The sequence below is a fragment of the Xyrauchen texanus genome, chromosome 16 (genome assembly GCF_025860055.1).
Source record: "Xyrauchen texanus isolate HMW12.3.18 chromosome 16, RBS_HiC_50CHRs, whole genome shotgun sequence".
NCBI classification, from domain to species: Eukaryota; Metazoa; Chordata; class Actinopteri; order Cypriniformes; family Catostomidae; genus Xyrauchen; species Xyrauchen texanus.
In genome coordinates this window covers 31,511,462-31,528,015 of record NC_068291.1, presented here as the reverse complement: position 1 = coordinate 31,528,015, position 16,554 = coordinate 31,511,462, and the positions used below count along the sequence as shown (strand labels likewise).

The following is a 16,554-nucleotide window of genomic DNA, read 5'->3' as shown; positions in this document are numbered from 1 at the left end:
TTTCTCTGGGGTTGAGGCTCAACGCCAGCAAAAGCATCCTCTGTCCCACTCAGAAAACTACCTATCTGGGGATCGTATGGAATTTGATCACAATGCAGGCACAATTGTCTCTCGCTCGAATCGAGTCCATTTAGAACACCCTGAGCAAAGTCAGGCTAGGCCAAGGTTGCACTGTTCATCGGTATCAGCGATTACTAGGTCTCAGGGCAACTGCATCATGTCTGAGGCCTCTCACGCTCTTGTGAGCACACTAAACAACTGTAGGTTGTCTGGACAGCCACAGTGTGGTGGCGTGGGTATTCTCGTTCCCAAAGCGCTTCCAGCGCAGCATCAGAAGTGTAGCTTTTTGTAAAGGGAACGTCTCGGGTTACTTAAATGTAACCCTTGTTCCCTGATAAAAGCGAAACGAGATGCTGCACTTCCCTGCCGCACTGGGATTTTTCAGACAAAATACCTGACGATGCTCCGGTGACGCATCTATTTATGGCCCAGCCTCAGGTGCATCCAATGATTACACCGGCAGAGGCTATAAATTCCGGTCAATGTTCAATATTCACAGCTGGTCATACACATGAAGGTGTTCCCAAAGCGCTTCTAGCGCAGCATCTCGTTCCGCTTTTATCAAGTAACCCGAGACGTTTTTGTTATATATATTTCTTAATATTTTTCATGGTTTCTTTGAGTTTCATCAGAACTCAAAATAGAAATTAAGAATGATGATAATGATTGGATCATCATCATCATCATCATCAACAAAAACAACGCAATCTTCATCATCTGCAACATCTTTGTTAGTAGTAGTAATTTTTTTTTACATTTTTCTGTGGACATTTTTGTATACAAACATTCAATCATTTGAACTTCATCCATTTGAAGTGCAGATAGTCGCTACATTTCTGCCCAGAACTACAGTATGTGGAGAGTTTGTTTCTGGTAGGGCACTTATAAGCGGTGCTCTCTTGGTGTTGGCTGGTTGCTTTCACTGATCTATATTGCTTTCCATTATATCCTATGGTAATGCTAACACATTTAATCTAAAATGATTGGTTGTTTTGTTGGACTGAATTAAGAATTGAAGTCAGAGTGTTCATAATCTCCATTTTGACAACGTTATGTGGAGTATTTGAATTAATTTTGTCATTTGAACGTATTAAGTGATAACATGAGCATTTTTAGCATTTCCGATTTGACATCAGGAGAGATAGAGAGAGATAAAACACAACTTATAAATCATTTAAAAGTGTCTAATATGTCTAAACATATTGGTTTTTCTTTTGAGTCTGTATATGTTTTAAAAGAGATTTCATTCAATGTTTCTTGGTGGAAGGAAGAGTTTTTCACTTAAAATTTTGTGTTTTTCATATATTCTGGTGGATTTGTATTTTCAAATAAGCAAATCTTTAAAAAATCTTGGTCTTTATTTCACTGGTGCATGTGTATTAAATGATTTGTTAATGCAGCATAATGTCATGATTTAGAGGGGCACCTCATTATTAACTAACAATGAACCCATGACTTGTTCATGCTTCATCTTGACATGCCTTTATTTGGTTGGGCACATCATTATTAACTCATTGTTAACTACTCATGAACTATCATCAACTGATGAATTGTTAATGCATCATCATGTCATGACTTTACTTGTTGGGGCACATCATTATTAACTCGTTGCTAACTACTCATCATCAACTTATGACTTGTTAAAGCATCATCATATCATGACCTTACTTGGTGGGGCACATCATTATTAACTCATTGTTATCTACTCCTGAACTATCACCAAATGATAACTTGTTAATGCATCATCATATCATGACTACTTGGTGGAACACATCATTATTAACTCATTGTTAAATACTCATGAACTATCATCAGCCTCCGCAACCTTTGTGAAGACGCTGGGGGAGAGGAACAAGCCGAAGGGGAGGACCTTGTACTGATACTCCGACCGTCGAACGGGAACCGTAGGAAGGGTCTGTGTCGAGGTAAAATCAAGATGTGAAAGTACGCGTCCTTCAGGTCTACAGCCGCGAACCAATCTTGATGCCGGATGCATGACAAAATGTGCGTGATGCCGGGGCTGTAATAGCAAGGTGTTCGGTGACCGCGGGGGCGGCGACCGGAACACAGACGATCTAACCTGAGGAGAGAGGAGACTGCTCTTTTCTTGACAATGTGGGTACCGCAACCCATGGGGGGTGCAGTGAACAGAAAAGAATGGAACAAAAGATTGTCCTCCTGGCCCTCCACCGGGGGAGGGTGTGGTCTGTACATCAGCTCCTGGGTTCCTCTTGGCACTCTTGAGCCGCACCAGGGCAAGATGTGCTGTATGGCTTCGGTTTGTTGCTTCACCGGCGAGAACTGCTGGGCGAAGTCCTCGGCGGTGTCGCCGAAGAGGCCGGCATGAGAGATGGGGGCATTGAGGAACCGTGACTCATCTGCCTCCCTCATTTCGACCAATTTCAGCCATAGGTGGCGCTCCTGGACCATGAATGCGGCCATCATCTGCCCGATGGCTTGCGCTGTGACCTTCGTTGCTTGGAGGGCGAGATCGGTTGTCGAGCATAGTTCTTGTAACACACTGATCAGAACTACCCTCGTGTAACTCAGAGCTTCGGCCTGATGGACCTGCGAGAGGGCCATGGCATGAAGGGCGGAAGCGGCCTGCCCAGCAGTGCTGTAGTGTTTTTGTCGTCAGGGACGATGTCACCCTACAGGCTCGAGAAGGGAGTTCCAGGCAAGTCTGCCATGTGGTAGCGCTCAGCGGTCACAGGTTTGCCACGATCGCTTTGTCCATTTGGGGCAACAGACGTACAGATGTACTTATAAAATCATTCTTTAAATGTATTGTACATACATAATGTTATTTTTGAAATGAATACCCAATTAATGTACTTAAAATGAATTAACTTAACAGTAACTTTAAAAATTTACTTTTTACTTCGTAATTTTTTACTTTGTAATCGGATAACACCTAACACTATTGATGAGACTGAGAACTCGTTAAGTCTCCTCAGCTATAAAAGATCAACTATTTAGTGATATATTTATTCTCTGTTAATTGCTTTAGCATACATAGGGACTTAATATGTACGTCTTTGTAATTTTTCCCATCCTGTGCCTGCGGAGAGCTTTTCTTATGTTGCCTATATTGTGTCATGAATAGAACAGTGAATGTGAGGCTGTATTAATTGACTGTCACTCTAGAGGCTATATCTAGGTTGTCTCTGCCTAACGTCACATCCTTGTAAACAGAGCCTTCACTCATAATAATCTTTTGAGATCAACCAAGTATTTGTTTTGTTTTACATTTCAGTCATAGTAATTTTTTATCAGCACATACATTTTCGACCCAACAACAGGAAATCAGAGAGATGTCGCGCATTAGCATTGTAAACATGGAGCAATTAAAAAATATTGTAAAAAAATGGGAGTGAGGTTTACACAATGCACCGCTACCTACCGGCTGTCTACCGTAACAGTCACCCCCTAAACCTCACTCCCATCCCGGTCACAGCACCACTGTAACCGGTCCTGCTCGACCTGCTCCGAGCAGGATTCGAACAGTGGTCTCCGGCATGGGTGCGGGTGAGCTAATGAGGAGGCTAAAGGCTACAGTCCGTAGTATCAGTGTGCCTCTTGAGGCCGGGGGAGTGAGGCTTACACATTACACAGCTACCTACCAGCTGGCTACTGTTACATGAACACACATAAAACCAAGAACACACACTGTTCTTTTCTTAGTGGTGTATTGTTTCTACATGGGCTACAACTTCAACTATGACTTTCACCCCGGATACATAGCATTCCCTTCTGTCCATTTCTATTCCATCAGTTCATGGCTCACAAAGGGCAGCCTCTGTGCTCAGAGACAGCAGTCTTGCCTGCTTTGCCACCTTGTTTTATATGACTGTATTTCAGATGGGCAAGGGGGTTTCAAAGAGGTGTATGTGCTAGAGAATTATGTTTATTTTGGGAGTGTGTCAGGTTCAGTGATTTAAGGTAGTGGATTGGTTACTGTGCTGTAAAACTGTCCTGCAGTTCTATCATAATAAAAAACAAAGAGGACCATAAGAGTATGCTACCTGACACCAAAAAGTCCTTCAAGTATTACCATGATAGTACGGTACTTAGTAATAATATGTTGGCCTTTACATTGTCCAATAGATAGCAAAGTATAGTGCTATAGTACCAATATCCCAAACATCTAAGCTTTTTACTTTTCAAGGCACTGTAAATGTGATGTGATTTGTATGATTTTCTTAACATTGATTGACAACAATAAGTAAGACATTAGTTGGTTGATTCCCCCTAAAAGGGTAAATACTGTGGCTGTGTTTAAAACATGTTTGACCATTCTGACTAATCCGACATAGCAACATTAGTTTATCCAAGGCATGAATTAGGGGCAGGACAATAAGTTTATCCAGCCAATGGCAGATGACAGAAGCATTTGAAAAACCTGTTTCAAAACAATCTATATTAGTGTGCTTGCTAATGGAAATCACTAATACTATTGCACATGTATACCCCTAACCCTAAGTAATACATTCTGGTTCGTAACTCGCCCTGAACTGTTTGAGCTACGGACATTAATGATACCGCAAATCATGTATTACATCATGCGATCTGTCAGTGGCAAATAATTTAAATACAAAGTACTCTAGTTACCTTGTAAGTATTCCATCAGCTATTTTGAGTTTTCAGAAAAATCTACTTTGGTCCGATGGTACCGTTGGTCCAATTCACACAATGTTTTGCATGTATAATCTTGAGAACCTCATGACAAAAAACTATCAAAACTATTTTGATTTGTTTAATCGTTTAGAAGATATAAGCCAATTAACATTATGGCAGTGGCCCGATTCACATATCAATCTAGGTCTTCTGAATGACTTTGAAAGGGAAGAGAATAGCGTAGAGAAGTGGGTGTGGTGGACTTGTTTGACTTGGGACAGTAATCAATAACCTAGCAACCATACAGAAAACTCTAGCAACCACTTAGCAACACACTAAACACACATATGGTGACACTAGATTCAGAGAAATGTAACATTTTACATTTAAGGAGATTTGTGTTTTGTGGTTGGGGGTTTAATTATGTCAGCATTGCATAAACATGACCAAAAGCATCAACAGACATTCAATTTGTAGTGCTCCTCACCTGTCGTTTTGATTGACGTGTAATGATGGGGCTTCTTAGTAATGATTCATTGAGTTGTGAACTGCAGTGTTTTTCTAATGCTGTACCGGTCTCTTCCTCTGCTTCAGTTAGATTCATAATGAAGACATGCTCACAGATGGCTCACCTCCCCATACTTAGAGCTGGGTTTGTTTTTCTGGAATGCATTTAATGTGACTGTTCACGTCAGCCCAACTCCATGCCAAAGTCATAAAAAATGTAACGCTTATTCTTAAAATAGATAGCCACGTGGACAAGGATGGTGGTCAATGTTGCTACGGTTTACCTCAAGCTCTATGTTGTTAACACAAATAATGAGACCAAAATTATCGCCAATCTACGTTACTCGCAAATACAATCTGTCATTAGGATGTCATTTAAGGTTGGCATACACATAAAAGAAGTCTGTTTTCCATGGTAACACAGATCAATGACACCTGCCTTCATCTCCATGGGAACGCACGTGTCCTCCTTTGACTACCTTCCCTCTTTTTTCACTGTTTTTCATTAATCTCTCTCTATTTCTCTGTCTAAATCTTTCTCTCCCTCTGCCTTATTCAAACCACTAATTTTCATGCACAAATAGGAATAATCTATAATTTAAGAGCCCCACATCTATATATTAGTCCAGCATGGATTACTGAGGTCTGTGTGGGTTTTGCTAGAGTCACATTTCTGTTAATGATCTCCCCAAGGTAAATTTAATCACAATATGGTGGTAAATAACAGCCCTGAACGGTCTGATGAAATGATAAAAAGGCAAACCCTCTACCATACGACTCTGTAGATCCATTCATCTGTCAAAGTAAAAACAAGAAACCAAAACAAGGTGAGCGAATTGATTTTTAGTTTTTTTTTTTTTAATTACAAAAAACAAATAAATCCTAGTCTACAATTTGCCAACCATGCATATTCAGCAGTATGTTAGTTCTACATTGCAGAGGAATGCTTTGTTGTTAATTATTGTGCCACAGTTTTGCTTCCACACCTGTCTGTGTGAAAAAGTGAAGGGTTTAAATAACTTAACCATGCTAAGAGTCCTAAATATTCACTCACATATATTTATTAATAATGAGACCATCAGTCTTCCCAAAGACAACCCAAAACCAAATGTTTTAAATCCACTAGATATTATAAAGAACCACCTGAAAAGGTTATTCAAACACTGTAGTTACAGCATTATATCATTTATTTCATTATAATCTTGAGACATTCACCTAAAATAACTTCAGTCTGTCTATTTGTTCAAAATAAAGCTATTTTAAAAGCATGATTATGAATCATTTACCATGCATTCATAATTTATTGCTACTTGTATTTTCTGGGATCGAACCAGATCTTGCATTTGCATGAAAGTGATCTCACTTTGAATTCAGTGACAAGAAGTCAAAAGTTCTTCAGGTGAAATCAGTCTGTGCTTTCCAAAATTTAAACCAAAAGTGAGTTGTTTTTAGTTGTAAATTAAGTAATACTGTTAACAGGACTGCATATTTCATAACCATATGCCATAACCCAAACCATAAACCTAACCATCAGTGGAGTAAAAATTTAATCTTAGATGGAAAATGCAACCACCGAATGCCGTTAATCATATGTGAATGGCATTACTTATTGGTTTCCATGGGACCAGAACCCATATCTCTGAGGCTGTTTGCTGAACATTCTATCAGTAGCACTACAGGCATTTTAATTGAAAAAAAAAAAATTCTGATAGGAGATGGCACTTGCCAGAAACTTGTCAGGGTACATGTGAAAGTAACATGCTATGATCATGTTCTTGCTAGTGCCATGCTCTACTAGTTGAGATTTTTATTGCAGTTTAAACAGTTCAGGTTTCTTATGATAATGTTGTTGTCTCTGAATGGTCCAACAGATGTCAGAGGGTACTGTTTTGTGTCTTCATTGTGTGTTTGTTTTGTTGCCAAGAATGAAATACTCAGTTATAAAGAAAGGCTGAGAAAAGAAACAGAAACAAGGAAAGAGAGTGAGAGAAAGTGTGTGTGTGTGTGTGTGTGTGTGTGTGTGTGTGTGTGTGTGTGTGAGCGTGTATTTATCACTTTATGGGGACCAAATGTCCCCATAAGGATAGTAAAACCCGAAATGTTTGACCTTGTGGGGACATTTTGTCGGTCCCCATGAGGAAAACAGCTTATAAATCATACTAAATTATGTTTTTTGAAAATGTAAAAATGCAGAAAGTTTTCTGTGAGGGTTAGGTTTAGGGGTAGGGTTAGGTTTAGGGGATAGAATATAAAGTTTGTACAGTATAAAAGCCATTATGTCTATGGAAAGTCCCCATAAAACATGGAAACACAACATGTGTGTGTGTGTGTGTGTGTGTGTGTGTGTGAGCGTGTATTTATCACTTTGTGGGTACCAAATGTCCCCATAAGGATAGTAAAACCCGAAATGTTTTACCTTGTGGGGACATTACGTCGGTCCCCATGAGGAAAACAGCTTATAAATCATACTAAATTATGTTTTTTGAAAATGTAAAAATGCAGAATGTTTTCTGTGAGGGTTAGGTTTAGGGGTAGGGTTAGGTTTAGGGGATAGAATATAAAGTTTGTACAGTATAAAAACCATTATGTCTATGGAAAGTCCCCATAAAACATGGAAACACAACGTGTGTGTGTGTGTGTGTGTGTGTGTGTGTTCAAAGGATAATACTATTTGGTACATAATTTCTGTCTGGCTATTTAAGGAAAGTTGGCTAGGAACTTGGGGAGTCTGTAGTCAGATATCCCACGCTTATCTCTGCGTGTAATTTTCTATTGCCAGGAATGTTTTTTGACTTGTATTTTTAGGAATGTTTGTTTATTCTGATCATGTGTGAAATTGGCTTTGATTGATTTTGTATCTTACAGTAGATTTGAGGGATGCCTTTTGTTACCGCAAACTTATTGCAGTATAATGATCATTACTGAAGCTTATGAATAGGAGAAACCCACGTAAGACTACCAGTCACTGCTTATCACCGTCTTAGCAAGTTGTATGAAACGTGACTAAATAAAACTATAATCTGTTTATGAGCAGGCAGTAGGCAGCCAAACCAGATGATATTAGTAAACCCTGCAGCCGCTGACTATGAACGGAACTGGCGATTTTGTGTCCGTGAGATCTATGTAATTAATTGTCCGGCATATGACTCTGAGTGACTATCAGGACCTGAATGAAAGGATAATGAAAGTTAGGATGATTCAGAGAAATCAATAACTTAAAAAGATTAAATTAAATGTAATTTAAGAAATTTATTTGAATTTAAATCTAAATTAGAGGTTCAACTTAAATTGGAGTCAGATAAAATCATTTCAACTTGGGAGTCCTAGACAAGACTCAAATCAATGATATCTCTTTGTGTACAATGGCTTTGTTTGCAGTAATGCTATATTCTTTCTTACAGGAATAGTCCATCCTGAGATCTGAGCTGTTGAAGGGGCGTTTGTGACCTTGACAACATCTGCATTGTGTTTGTGCTTGTGTGTTAACCTTGCTGCCTCTGTCTAATCTGTGGCTGCTAAATTAAAGGAGTGCTCTGATCATCTCCCACACATCTTGGCCCTTGTCACGTGTGCTGGAAACCCAGAGCTTGCTCATTCTACTGTCTGTCTCTCTGCCCACAAGCATCCTATCACAAAAAATGGCCTGAAGCCACACAGCATCTGCTGAATGAAAGATGGAGATTTCACTAGCAAAACAAGGATCTTGTGGATTATGCAGTACTTCAGGCAAGCAGTGTGATGGGGCAAAATTCTCCCTACAATAACTTGCATCAATGGGACTCACTGTATTCGCGAAGCAGATACGATTAAGCGAAAAATGGACCAGAAGTATGGGCTTCTCAGTGCTCCTTATGAGAAACTGGAGCCTGCATTTATCAACCTTGACAACAAGTGGACAAAGGTACTGACCATCGTAGACAACAAGCGAGTGCAACACCAAGCATGGGGCCCCTGGACACTTGTGTCTGGACGGAAAGTCAAAATTGTAAGCTTTGTTTTTGGGCTAATAGTCACTGTTCTCATCATGGCTTCCTACATCTTGACGAGGGACCAAAAAGGGCTCTTTCTAACTCCATCACCATATCAAATCACTGTATTGTCTCATCCAGCACATATGGCCCTGGATATTTCCTCCAATACAGATTATACTGTTGTGAGAGAGGTTGTAAGGAGCATTGTGGACAAAGTGGATTTTAGCCGTAGAAGAGTGCCTGACCTTGGAGAACTGAGAGAGAAAGAGCCACAGGTATGTGCATTTGAATTATATTGTTAAATAAATTCATTAAAAACAATTTTAGTGGGGCACAATGAAATGGCTTGTATTCATATTTATGATAATGCCCTTGGCAATGAAATGTCTGGGTAACTTATTTAGAGATTCAAAAAGTGTGAACTTACAGCAAATTGTGATTTTATTCATTACACATTCTTTTATATACAGTATATAATGTATTTAAATGTATACCTTCATAATATGCTACACTCTTACAAGTATCAGTTTTTCCAAGGAAAAACCTTTTGTTCTGCTTTTTCTCCTCCCTAGATATTATCTGCAATTCCTCTGAAATTTCATCCCTCTCTCAAGAATCCTTGCTGGTATGAAGAGTTCTTTGAGAATATCTCAGCAGATCCATATGGGAAAAATCTGTATGCTCTTTATTCAAAGCGTTTCCAAGCAATATATGACCACCTGCGCAGAGCTTTTCCAGCTCACCTTCACCAGCATGCCGGTAGACGATACCGCCTGCGTTGCTTACCCTTTTTTTACATCATTGGCCAGCCAAAGTGTGGCACCACGGATCTCTATGATCGTTTACGGCTACATCCTGAGGTCCATTTCACTACTATGAAAGAACCACACTGGTGGACCAGAAAGAGGTTTGGTGAGTTCATCGGATTTCAGATTCCACTGTGATTGAGAAATCTTAGGGTGCTTTCACACTGGCAGTTTAGTTTGAAAATTGGTAATGTGAAAGCTGTCATGTGGATCAGGGAGCGCACCGCAGTAACAAACCTGAGACTACCTGTAGGAGGTGTGGTTGCAGTGGAACTGTAGAAAAATTTGATTCTCAAGCATGGATCAGTACCAACTGTTTGTGTTCCAGATTTATATCCTGAAGATGTAAGTATCGCACTTTTATTTTGTGAATGGAATTTATTTTTGGAAATCGCCATTCCGAATGTGCTTGTTAGCTGATTCCATGGCTAATGCTACTAAAGTTACCATTGTCTCTGATTGTATTCACAGTGACCAGAGCTATGTCGTTATTTTAAATTTTTAACCCTGAAATGCTTACTGTCAGTTACCATTGTCTCTGACTGTATTCACAGAGACCACAGTACATATATGTTCATACATATATGGCAGCTCATTTGCATTTAAAGAGACACACGCGAAATCAGCATGTTTTTGATTCCACCCAAAAAGAGGCATTTACAACATGGTATATACATGATCCGTGTGGTATTGTGAGCTGAATCTTCACAGACACATTCCGGGGACATCTGAGACGTATAGTACATCTTGTAAAAAGGGGCATAATAGGTCTCCTTTAAAGCACTTAATATGGACTTTCTCAACAGTTTGCAAAAACATACCCATGTGCTGTGCTGCCTTTATCAAGCAGTGGCAAAATTGTCTGTTGTCAGATAACAGGTGTAGTTTCATTCCTTCTGTGATTATTATTTATAGGTTATTATAAGCACTAAAGTTGGTCCATCAATCTCATTCCCTGCAGAGAGAGAAAAACAGATATCATTATCTCTAAGTCATATCTTAGTGAATTCCCTTCAAGATTATTAAAAATATTTGCATAAAATAACTGGAGGCAGGTTTTTTTTTGGACTATTTAGTGCTACATTTCTAAATTTAAAGGTTAAGGAGCTCTGAGTAAAATAATGTATAATTTCTGAATGCGTTGAGGATAATGTTGCAACTAGAAAAATATTTTGCGCAATGTGTCATGTAAATGCTTAAAATAGTAACAGCTTGTGGAAAGTTCTGCCATAAAGTTTACAGTATATTCGTCTTTTATTTTTATGACGTGAATGAGATGAGAAGATGCGATCTCCCCAACGTGAACAGTTGCAGCCATAGTGGTAACAAAAGTGTTATAAATCATGACTTCAAATTTGGCCAACCTCTTGCTCTCAAACAGCACATTTATGATAAATTGTAAACTTCAAATTCACCAAAGTTTCACTTTCAAAAACAGCAAGTGAAGCGAAAGAAAAATAAGCAAATGCTTTCAACTGAGCTAATGGGATTTGTTGTCACTGAACAATTTCCTGCTAAAACTACTATGTTTAGCAACATTTAAAAAATATGTATATCACGTTTACCTGTGGAGAGTGTTGACAGTCTGTGAAATTGGTCGGTTGAGCTACCAGGACCCCAGTACTGCGAGTGAACCAATAACACAATGGCTTTAAATAATTTATTAACAGTTTGGTCCAAACACCAAAAGGGCGGCAATAAAGAACCCCTAATGCCTAACACAAAGAAACATTTCAGCACAAAATGGTTCTTCAGGAAGATATGGTTCTAAATTGAACTATTAAGGTCAGTAAAGAACCTTTGAAGAACCATCTTGTTTTTGAGTACATTATGCTGATTAATTTATTACCTTTTAAGTTAGTAAAATTATCATTAATTTCCCTGTCACTCCTATTTTCTTTCTGTGCAGTGCATCTAGTTAATTTACACATATCATTGGGTTTTATCTCATTTAATTTATCACACAATTAAATTTCACAGCTACAGCTGCCCTCTGATTCTGTTTAAAGCTCATTTATGTCTGATTTTAATCTTACTTTGTTTTGTAGGGATCATCAGGTTGAGTAATGGTTTTCATAACCCTTACCCACTGAAAGACTACCTGGACCTTTTTGACCAGGCAGCCAATCAGATACAGGATCATTTAATAAGCAACTCCTCGAAAAGCCACAAAGAAGTTGAACTCATAATTGGTAAAGTTGGAGATATTGCCTTTCTATTGTATTACTTAACATTATTTCGTTTTTCAGGTATGTCAGTGAATATCAGTGTCAATAAAAGTGTTTTCATGGCCCCTTCTGTATATATAGTATATATTTTTGGAATAGGAAAGATTGTGAAAGCTCCTGTTAGATACATAACTGCTAGCAACACAGGTTTTATTTCCCAGTAGAGATGCCATGGTCAAGCTTTGTCTTCCGTCTTTGTCAACTGAGGCCTGAGAAATTAAAGCAGCATCAAACAACCCTTTCTAATGTAATCACTGATATCATTATCTACTTGCAAGCTGGTTGGAATGAAGCAGAATTCAAAACTTTTGCTAATAAGCAGACACTGAAATTAACATTGTGTGTAGTGTCTTATTTACCTTTTTTTGATGAACAGGTGAGGCAAGTGCATCTACTATGTGGGACAACAATGCTTGGATTTATTTCTACAACAATGGTACTGGAGTGGAGCCTCCTTTTCTTGTACAGGACTTTATTCATGCTGTCCAACCAGATGCCAAATTCATTGTCATGCTCAGAGACCCAGTAGAGAGGTACAACTACAATTTAATGTTTTATGCATTAAATCAGACAAATACAGTATAATTACTTGTTATCATTAGATATCTTATTATCTAGTGATAATATCATGTCCAGTGTTTGTCCAGTGATAATATCATATCCACAGATTACTGTGTAAATGAGAAATTGCACTGTAGAATGTCTTCTTAAGTGTTCAGGCATGAAATTCTGAATGGAGCAAGCTGATAGGTTCTTTGAACTTGTTATCTTTTAGCCAATCAGCATGCTCAATTGTGATGTCAAGCCAATCGTCTCACATAGTGTAAGCTGATAGGTCCTTTAAAGTGTAATCGGGTATCCAATCAACTTACATACTCTCTCTTTACCTAACATTTAAAAGTTCTCAGTTTGCAAGTGATCTAGTTTTACTGCAGCATACTGTGAGAGTTTTATCTGAAACCCATTTCCAGCTCCACTTGTCTAGATCTGCTACATGGGGGTTGCATTTATGTCCAATTGTGCAGCAGCATGCCATACATGCTAGATGCAGCATGTCTTATATGTTTCTAATTGTGCAGCAGCAGCAGCAGCAGCATGTCCCCAAGCTTAACTCTGTGTGTCTGTATGTTCTAGCAGAAGCAAGTCTCCGAACTTGCTTTGCAGCAGGAGCGTATCAGATCTAGTCCACCTTGACCTATCAATGTGGCATACCCACATTAACATGCTAAACCTTTCAAAGAGTTGTCATGACTGAACTCTCATTATGTTTTTGCATTATGGTTCTGTGTGTGAGAGAGCAGGCTTTACTCAGACTATCTGTACTTTGGAATGGCCAACAAATCTGTGGAGGATTTTCATGATCGAGTATCGGAGTCACTGCAGTTGTTTGAGGCTTGCTTGGCTGAGTGGTCCATCCGTTCCTGCATTTACAACACTACTCTAAACAACTTGATGCCTGTGAGTGTCACTGCAATATGAAATCTGACCGTTTGCATTTTATTGAAATGCTATGTGAGTGCAGGCTTGAGATAATCTAAAAGGGGAATTAAATCTTATTTAATGTATTTCCTCTGAGGCCCAGTTATAATATTAGTAAAGTTTTTATGCCATAATAAACTTCAGCCACTTATTTCTAATGTCAGGATCCTTCGGAAGGAAATACATGCTTTAAAGCAGGTGCTTTACTCAGCAAAGAAATGCAAAAATGTCACCAATTTTCAGAAGAAGAATGAGCCATCTTTGTAGCTTAGTTTTGATAAATGCTCTTTTTGGACTGGAAAGTTTTAGATATTGAAAGTTGCAGAATGTTTTCATTGTACATCAAGATATCTCAAAGGTTCAAGGAATATTTGATTCCTCATGATATGACCCTTTTAATTTTCTAAGATTTTACCAGGGCCTTTGAAAGAGAGATGGATGTTTACTAAAGCATCTCTCAGTAATTCTCATTTTGGCCAAGAAGCCGATGGCGTCTGGTGTGAGTCAGACCTTGTTCAGTCTGATATGATGAAATTGCTTCAGCCACCAGGTCTACTAGTATAGATGAGATAAACCCACCAGGGTCTGGGCTGTTCTGGCTGTTCACTAAAGCTGTGTGGCCAGAGAATGATTCAGATCTGGAGACGGCTGTTGGAAACTGAAATCAAAGCAGGTTTAAAGAAATGTAAATGTGAAAATGTAAAAATAGATGTTTTGGTACCTTTTAGCTGAGGTTCCAGTAATGCATGCTTGATAAATGGCTGGGATGTAAGCTGGCTGATGAACCAGCAAAACCCTGTCTAATGCTGAATCATGACTGCTCACTCTGATAAATTAGATGTACCTGTAATACAAAACCAAATATAGGGTTTTGTATTGTAATATATAAAAGAGATAGTATATAGACCAGAATATATCAGATTAAGCAAAAAAAGTATGATATAAAACGGAAAATAATTGAAGGATTGCCTCTGTTAGCTTCTAACTGCTGACTGTTCTATTGAACTGTTGGGTCCCTCTATTGGTGAACACATGAAATTCAATTCACTATACCTTTAAAGGAATAGTTCACCAATAATAGTTCTGTGAAACACAAAAGATGTTTAATATAATGTTCAGAATAAAAGTTGTCATATAATAATAAAAAGGCCAAAGTTCTAAATTTATACTGTAGCTTTGTGTAAGGAATAGTCCAAAAGTCATAAGGCCAGCATAATTATCTGTTTAAAACTTTTAGTCAAATGACAAATGTCTCAGATTAGTTCTCAAAGACAAAGGTCCCAGATCGAGTGTGGCACCTTTGAATGTGTGGATTTTGAATTTGTTTCCACCTGTTTTCTGTAGGTGAGGCTTCAGGTTGGACTGTATGCCATGTACTTGCTGGACTGGCTGAGTGTTTTCAATAGGGAGCAGATTCTCATCCTACGATTGGAGGATCATGCTGCAAACCGGAAAAACACCATGAGGAGAGTCTTTGACTTTCTACAGTTGGGTGAGTCAGTTTTCATGTTTTCAATTAAACGTGTATCTGTTTGCATAACCTGTACAGTCCTTATAAGTCTGTCATTATTACATGCAAATCTCCCTATGGGAATATTAGTGTTACCAACTGTCCTGTATTAGCTGGGATGCCCCTTTTTTGTCCAGTTTTTTTACTTACATTTGCAAGTCACTTTGGACAAAACTGTCTGCTAAATTAATACATTTAAATGCAAATATATATATATATTTCAATGTTATATAGATCTGCCTAGTATCTAATGTGTATGTGTATCATTTTGGGCATATTCTAAAATTTGTACTGTATATTTTCCATCCACTTAAAAACATATGAACAAATAACACACAGCAAATTATTCCACTTCTTGTCCCATTTGAGTGGAAGATAGATGGCAACCCTACTGTACCTGCAAATGTATTATTGTGTGTTTGTGCTTCATTGACTCTACAGGACCTCTTACTCTGCAGAAGGAAGCTGACATCACTAAGAGCCCCGCCTCCAACACCAGAAGACCAGCTAATCGCAATCTCGGCCCAATGTTGCCAATAACCAAGGAGATCCTGCACAGCTTCTACAGGCCTTTTAACCAGCATCTGGCCCAGGTGCTCAGAGACCCTGCCTTTCTGTGGATGTAGCCCTGAGGAACTAGGATTGATTGAACAGACATATTGTGACAGACTTTGGCTTGTTAGGCCTAGGTTGGGTGGCTGGTATCACCTTTTGAATACATTTTAAAATTAAGGGACATTTTTTTTAAAGTCAATCATATATTGACACCACTTTTTTTCTTTGGTTAGCTGGTGCTGGGCACTTTCATCAATGCACTTCGATACTGTGAGAGTATTCTGGTCACAATGACCAATCAAGAAAGTAGCATTAGCAGGTCAAAATTCAAAACATGCTTAACAATATGAGACAATGTTTTCAATGTTTTGGCTGTTGCAGCGTTACTCTCTCAGAGTTTAGCTCAGAGACATGTGAAATGAACTACTGTTCTAATATGACAATATAAAAGATTGCTTTTTAACACCATGCCAGTTTCTATGGCTATTTTCACAGCAAAATCTAGGCTATAATAATGGTAAAACAACTAAAATCCATCATAAAATGTTTGAGACCCATTTTTAATAAAAACTCTAAAGCTTATTCTTGACTGACTTTGATAACTTTTTCAAGGGTGTCATAAAGGATTGATGAAAGGAGCACAAACGGCATCATTAAAGGTGCACTCGGTTTTTCAATCTCAGAAACAAGTTCTACTTCTAAATAAATATTTTTGAAGCATATGTATAAAATCATAGGCACTCTCATGAGATTAAGATTCCTGTCATATCAGTAACCTTATCAAAGCCTTTTTATTCTACATCGAGTGGGTCCCCCTCATG

The 16,554-nt window shown here is 38.5% G+C and overlaps 1 protein-coding gene across 2 annotated transcripts in view; it reads left to right on the top strand.

Annotated features, from left to right (window-relative positions):
- The window catches only part of chst15 (carbohydrate (N-acetylgalactosamine 4-sulfate 6-O) sulfotransferase 15), a 31,236-nt gene extending 14,930 nt beyond the window's left edge, over positions 1–16,306 (top strand). For both annotated transcript variants that reach the window (XM_052145680.1, XM_052145679.1), the window contains exons 2-8: positions 8,586–9,430; positions 9,728–10,067; positions 12,010–12,153; positions 12,566–12,722; positions 13,491–13,647; positions 15,013–15,160; positions 15,620–16,306. In XM_052145680.1, coding sequence (XP_052001640.1) covers positions 9,002–9,430; positions 9,728–10,067; positions 12,010–12,153; positions 12,566–12,722; positions 13,491–13,647; positions 15,013–15,160; positions 15,620–15,804 — 1,560 coding nt within the window. In that variant the 5' untranslated portion in view covers positions 8,586–9,001 and the 3' untranslated portion in view covers positions 15,805–16,306. The remainder of the gene's footprint in view (positions 1–8,585; positions 9,431–9,727; positions 10,068–12,009; positions 12,154–12,565; positions 12,723–13,490; positions 13,648–15,012; positions 15,161–15,619) is intronic.
- Positions 16,307–16,554: the final 248 nt, after the last annotated feature.